Source organism: Octopus bimaculoides, chromosome 2, assembly GCF_001194135.2.
Source record: "Octopus bimaculoides isolate UCB-OBI-ISO-001 chromosome 2, ASM119413v2, whole genome shotgun sequence".
Lineage (NCBI taxonomy): Eukaryota > Metazoa > Mollusca > Cephalopoda > Octopoda > Octopodidae > Octopus > Octopus bimaculoides.
In genome coordinates this window covers 17,378,850-17,386,164 of record NC_068982.1, presented here as the reverse complement: position 1 = coordinate 17,386,164, position 7,315 = coordinate 17,378,850, and the positions used below count along the sequence as shown (strand labels likewise).

Genomic DNA, 7,315 nt, shown 5'->3' with positions numbered 1-7,315 from the left:
TATTATTAATATATATATATATATATATACACACACATACAACAGGCTTCTTTCAGTTTCCATCTACCAAATCCACTCACAAGGCTTTGGTCAGCCCGAGGCTGCAACAGAAGACACTTGCCCAAGGTGCCACACAGTGAGACTGAACCCGGAATCATGTGGTTGGGAAGCAAGTTTCCTACCATACAGCCACACTTGCACGCACACACACACACACACACACACACACACACATATAAATACACATACACACACATACACAACAGGCTTCCATACAGTTTCTGTCAACTAATTTCACAAGTCTTTGGTCAGCCCGAGGCTGCAGCAGAAGAACATTTGCCAAAGGTGCCATACAGTGGGACTGAACCTGGAACCAATGTGGTTGCAAAGCAAGTTTCTTAACCACACAGTTGAGAATGAAAAAAGATAAAACACAAGCTATTAAGTCACTTGTAAAACAAAAAAGTTGGAAAAAGCACATTATGAATAAGAGAACTCCAAACATGATTAAGAGATCATCACAATGATGAGTAAATGGATATTTATATAACTAATAATGGAGTTTCACAGATCTTAATGAACTAAGAAAGGAGACTTCACAAAGACTCCTCAGTCAGTAAGACTTAACTTTATAATAGAAAAAAACCCAACTGTTATATGGCAAAATTTCATTTTTATCGTCATCGTCATTTTGATCATGATTTAACATCCGTTGACCATGCCGGCATGGGTTGGATGGCTTGACTGGGTTGGCACACTGGAAGGCTGCACCAGACTCCAGTCTGATCTGGCATGGTTTTCTACACCTGGATCAGACTGGAGTCTTGTGCAGCCTTCCAGCGTGCCAACCCAGCCAAACCATTCAACCCATGGACAACAGACATTAAATGATGATGATGATGATGATGATTAAAAAAAAATGTTATGAAGGTCAGAAATATGGTATGCATAAGCTTTAAGAGAATACAATAGAAATAAGTAAATGTAAAAGAACATGGTATACCTTGAGTTGCTTAAGACCGGCACTAGCCTCGTAGAGTCTTTCAAGTGGATGATGGCGACTAAGAACATTGTGGAACAATCTGGCTATCTTAGCACTTGACCCTACAACATCTAAAAGTGAAAAAGAAAATACTGTTTTAATTTTTTACCCAACAATTAACCTTTATTACACTGCATTTTTTTTTTCTAAACTTCTTTCCCCTGCCACTACCCTGCAACCTCAGGACAGAGAACTCATATGGTAACTTGATGGACCTACAGTATGCTAAAGGTTAATCACAAGATTAGTGAATTCAGAATTAGTAAATTCCTTTTTGTACGGAGAAGTGTGTAGGAAGACCATCATTAATCTTTTGTTACCATATTTCTGTTGAAATACATTACTTTCATCATCATCATCATCGTTTAACGTCCGCTTTCCATGCTAGCATGGGTTGGACGGTTTGACTGAGGACTGACGAACCAGATGGCTGCACCAGGCTCCAATCTGATCTGGCAGAGTTTCTACAGCTGTATGCCCTTCCTAATGCCAACCACCCCGAGAGTTAATTTTGAAAATAAGTAAGAATTTGGTACAATGACTTACATTATTAAGCTGGTGCTTGGAACATGAATTAACACAAGATTTTGATGGAAGGCTTTAATTTATATCACTTTAAATAGAAAGTTTGTAACACAGAATAAGGAGCAGCCTCGAGATATCAAAAGATTTAATTCCATTTGGTGCTGATGCCACATAAAAAGCACCCGGTAGACTCTATAAAGTGGTTGGCATTAGGAAGGGTATCCAGTTATAGAAACCATGCCAAACCAGATTAAGGAACCTAGGGTAGCCCATGGCCTAGCCAGCTCCTGTCAAACAGTGCAACCCATGCCAGCATGGGAAACAAACATTAAATGATGATGATGTTGTTGTTGTTGTCTAACCCCAAAAGTCAAGCAAATCTAGGATCAAAGTTATTCCAACCATGACTGAGCCACCTGTTTAGTGGGTACCTCAAGCTACATTCTTCAAATGTCATTCCCTTTATTTGGCTGGATGTGTTTGAGGGAGATATGGCTACTATTTCCGGCAGGTTTGACAACCACATAGAGACACTCTTGGTGCCTTGTAATTCTCAATGTCGGATAAGAAGATAATAATTCTCTCCTTAAAAAGTATCACACAAGATAACTAAAGCTAGTCTTCCAATCTATAATAAATACTTAGTGTTATTTTTAACCAGGGACTGTGTTGACCTGCAGCAAGAATATGTACATGTGACTACACACAAGGCTGTAACACAGAAAACTAGAGAAAAAAAACAACTTAGAAGTGATTCTCTCCCCTTTAAGCACATAACATCTCTCTTCCTTCCTCTCTTTCTCTTTTACTGTTCTAGCAGTCTCTATTGAACAAAAAGCTTTTATTTTTAATGTTACTAATTTAAAATCTAATTATGGGTCAATATAAACAATATATTGTTGTTATCAGCACTGATCAAGTAGGCTTATAATGATTAAAGGTGTTCCACCCATGACCAATTCATTTTTTTATACAATTATCACTACATTTTCCAATGTGTCCTTCTTTCCTTTCAGATGAAAAGTTTGATTTGAGGATAATATGGCTGCTGTTTTTAAAGGGTTGACAACCTGCAGAGATGCTACCCATTGGCTCCTTCATTTACTATCCATATTTCCATGCTTGCATGGGTTAGGTGGAATTAGTCGAGGCAGATTTTTCTACAGCTGGAAGCTCTCTCTGTCGCCAACCCTCACCTGTTTCCAAGCCAAGTAATATTTTCCCACTTGGCCAGATATGTTTTTCACAGATTAGAAATGAACGGAGGTAATGACCAAGACCTTTGGCATTATGTCATGCTTGAGAAGAAGACCCATCAAACTGAGCAAAATCGCAGTCGTGGCAGATACTGGTGTCACGCAATTGGCAACCGTGCTGGTGGCACATAAAAGTATCCCAGTGTCACGCAAATGGCACCTGTGCTGGTGGCACATAAAAGCACCCATTACACTCTCGGGGGAGTGGTTGATGTTAGGAAGGGCATCCAACTGTAGAAAACCATGCCAAGTCAGACTGGAGTCTGGTGCAGCCTTCCAGCATGCCATCTAACTCATGCCAGCATGGACAACAGACATTAAATGATGATGATGAAGATGATGATGATGTTGCTCCAGTTTACCCAGCTGGTAAAATTAGGAATCCCGCAATGGACTGATGTCCTATCCAGAGGAAGACATACACCAGAGAAACCAGGAAGCAAGCCTTATGCTCCCTAAAAGACTAATGTGGACTAACTATAGTCATTAGACTGCAGCCATGCTAGGGCATTGTTTTAAGTTACATAGACGCATATTTCACAGTAGCAGCAAAGAAGAAAATGGTTAAGCAAACAAACAAATTAAAAAGAATTTGTGTTACCTTTTGGTATTGAACAAACAAAGATGACATTGAACTGTCCTAGGTAAGGTGTGTTCTCTTTCAGCGGATGGTCATCAGGTAGCAAAATTACATGATATCCTGAAGATTGTGTAAACAGAACTTCTCCTAACTTGCTGTCAGCATCTGCAAAACAAGGTGAAATGTAATCAATAGCAGATAAAAAAAAGAACCAGGCAGAAAATTTACATGTCTGTGATAATGCTGTTTAGCCCCAGGTGAGCCACAATTGAGCAGACTATGATCAAAATCATTCAAGCCATGATGACCAGCAGGTCTTGAAAGAAAAATCTTCAGGTACAATGAATGAGGGGGTGCTGAAAAGTTCCCGGCTTTGGGTAAAAGAAAATACGGGATTAGTTCTGGCTTTGGGTAAAAGAAAATGGATCTAGTACTTATTCTATCGGTCTCTTTTGCTGAACCGCTAACTTACGGGGACGTAAACACACCACCATCGGTTGTCAAGAGTTGTTGGGGGGGACAAACACAGACACACACATACATATATATATACATATATACAACGGGCTTCTTTCAGTTTCCGTCTACCAAATCCACTCACAAGGCTTTGGTCGGCCCGAGGCTATAGTAGAAGACACTTGCCCAAGGTGCCACGCAGTGGGAATGAACCCGGAACCATGTGGTTGGTAAACAAGCTACTTACCACAACCACTCCAAGATTTTTTTCTTTTTTTAGCAAACTGTCACTTGTTTACACATAAATGTAATTATTTATTGTTAGTATCAAGGTAAAGTAGAGACATCAAAGCAGTCAAGTTTATTGTACTGCAATATTCCCCTTCCCCCCACTAAGAATTCAATTTTAACCACACTTAACTTCCATTATGCACCTACTAATAACCAGCTGTTGCCTTTTAACTAACTCCTTCACCAGCCACATTTCTAGACATTGATCTATTACCTTCCTTCTCCTCCTCTTTAAACTTTTATGTCAATTCATTGCTCTAAACTGACACACTTTTTCCAATGATCTGCTCCAGCGACTGGGCACTTCAATTACTGGTAACACATTAAAATCAGTCCTTCTCTCCACACAAACCACACACATATAGAAACTGGACTTTCACTGGACTTTCTTTTCCTTAGGATGTTACACTCTGGCAAAAAAAAGTATACCTGATTTACGGCAACTTTTATACCTGTACAAATGGAAGTACACTTTGGTAAAATGTAGACAGCATTCAATTCAAGTTTCATGCATGATAAGCAAACATAATATCAAGGCCTCAGCTAACAACCACACCTTTCAATAGAGGCAGAGAATGAAAACACAGGGGTGCCATCTGCATGAAAAATACTAGTTAAGTCATTATTAAAATATTCAATGCCATATGCATTAAATAGATAACTATTGCTTTTTATGTAGACAACATCACTGAGTTATTTATTTTCTATACACAATTTTATTTCCTGACACCATCCTATGTACAATCTTATCTATTTCAACAAGAACTATGAAGGCTATATGTCTATAATGAGATTTTCATAAAGCTAAAATTATCTGAAATTGTTTCCTATACTGCTTGAAATAATTAAAATATCACCAATCATTGACTAAGATTGTTTTTCTTTACTGACTGCTATCATGCTCCCTGTATTAAACATGTCAACAGAAGCACAATTAAAGAATGGTAAAACTTGTCCAGACATTTCTACACATTTTCATAAGATAAAACTTGTCCAGACATTTCTACCCATTGCCAAGATTATTACAATACCTCTGATAGTCTGTGCTGATTCTAAGACGGTTTTTTGCACTTCTGTTGCTTGTTGCAGAGAAACAATGTATTCAGATAATATAGCACCAGCACTGTTAATATCTGAAAAATACAAAACAATTTTTTTTTTTAATAGGGCAATACATAACATAAACTGATATATTAAGACATTAAGTTTATGTAAACATAATTCAACTTGAAATTTAGTTATAAAGTAAGACTGCATATTTATGTAACAAAAGGGTAAGGTTTGATTATTTCCAACATTTTCAACAGTAGAATTACTGAAGTAGTTGTATGCTGTCAACTTAATGTGACAGTCCCCTGAAGGGAATAATACTACTGTTGGTTAGACCTAGGAAGCTGTACTGCTTCCTGTTGGCCTTGACACATTTCCTGTGTCTTTATGTTTACAAGGGGGAGACAAGCACCTCCACCCAGCTAAGCCTGCATCCAGAGACATGTTTCTCCAGACTGATGACGAGCAAAGACTCAGAAACATGTCTCTAGATGCAGGCTTGGTTGGGTGGAGGTGCTTGTCTCCCTCTTGTAAACATAAGGATACAGGAAATGTGTCAAGGCCGACAGGAAGTGGTGCAGCTTCCTAGGTCTAACCAACAGTAGTATTATTCTCTTCAGGGGACTGTCACATTAAGTTGATAGCATACAACTACTTCATCGTATCACTACTGCATAAATCTCTCTGAGAGATTTAGAAACGTATTATTTCTAAAAAAAAAAAGTAGAATTACTGTATTTAATAGCAGTGTTAAATAATAGCGATTAGCAATATATTAAAGTTAGCTAACATTATCTTAAAATCAAGAAAGCAAGGGAGGCAACTTCTAACTTTGCTGATTTCTTAGCTGTTGTCAGAGGAAGTAGTCTTTTAACAATGCTTACTGACCCTGTATTAAATAAGCACTGTTAAATGTAACAAGTAAAATAACTTACTATAGAGCAACATTGACTAGTATAAGGGAAGGAGATTAATTGATAGAGGGATACTGATTGTAGATTTATGTAATAAATGTGAACCAATACAAGTTAATGGGATAGTAATCTTCACAATAAATTACATCTGATGTATAATTTATATTGATCAATTTCATCATCATCTTGACAGTTTGACAAGATCTAATGAGTCCAAGAACTGCATCATGCTCCAATGTCCTTTTTGGCATGGTTTCTACAGCCTGATGCCCTTCCTAGTGTCAACCACTTTACAGTATGTACTGGGTGCTTTTATCATGGTACCTGCTCAATTGAGGACACGAGATTATGAACCCTGGGCAGGGATCAACTTCATGTTATGAAATGGTAGAGGTCAGAGCAAGTTTTTGTAGAGGATGTGCATGGCTACTCACATTTGGTAGAAGAGGAGAAAGGAGAAAACAATCAGTAGAAGCTGCAAAGAGATTGACAATGGCAATGAAGTGCCCAGGTGGCCCCACAAGGTATGTAAATTTTCACTAATGTATGGAGATTAATTTGGGTTGGGGAAAAGTAGACATTCCGAACAAAAAGCCCAATATGCACTGATACTTACTTGACACCCTTGCCACTGAGAATATATGAACCAGTGACAGGCTAGTTTTGGCAGCTGGCATCCAATAATGCTGACATTCGCAAAAATGTATGTTATCAAATTAGAATATAAGACATATACACAACCAGCCAAAGAAATATGCTAAAACAGACAAATGGAGATTGGTGTGGTTCTCTAGCTTGCCAGCTCCAACCAAATCGTCTAAACCATGCCAGCATGGAAAACAGACGTTAAATGACGATGATGATGATGACGACGATGATGATGATGACGACGATGATGATGATGACGACGATGATGATGTCTTATCCAACATCCATTTTCCATTCATTTAATGTTAAAAATATTAGGATTAAATGCCAAAGTAGTAAAACCTTGAGTAGCATGAATCTTTTATTATTAATTTTTAACACATAGGGAATGGTGACATATTGTGCAAACTTAGTTTCTTGAGTTTTTTTTTTTTTCATCTTTTAGTCACGAGGGAAGGCAGTTCATATGACTCTCTACTGGGCATCTGAGACTGGAGAAGGAGAAGGAAGGAAGCATCCTCACACTGGAGACCTTCCCCAGAATGCTTGCCAA

The 7,315-nt window shown here is 38.2% G+C and overlaps 1 protein-coding gene across 1 annotated transcript in view; it reads right to left on the bottom strand.

Moving 5' to 3' along the window:
- The window catches only part of LOC106867783 (GPI transamidase component PIG-S), a 48,227-nt gene that overhangs the window by 30,295 nt on the left and 10,617 nt on the right, over window positions 1-7,315 (bottom strand). Inside the window, exons 3-6 of the mRNA XM_014912768.2 lie at window positions 6,731-6,800; window positions 5,182-5,283; window positions 3,425-3,568; window positions 1,004-1,113 (exon numbers count right to left, since the gene is read on the bottom strand). Of these exons, the coding sequence (XP_014768254.1) occupies window positions 1,004-1,113; window positions 3,425-3,568; window positions 5,182-5,283; window positions 6,731-6,800 (426 nt within the window). The remainder of the gene's footprint in view (window positions 1-1,003; window positions 1,114-3,424; window positions 3,569-5,181; window positions 5,284-6,730; window positions 6,801-7,315) is intronic.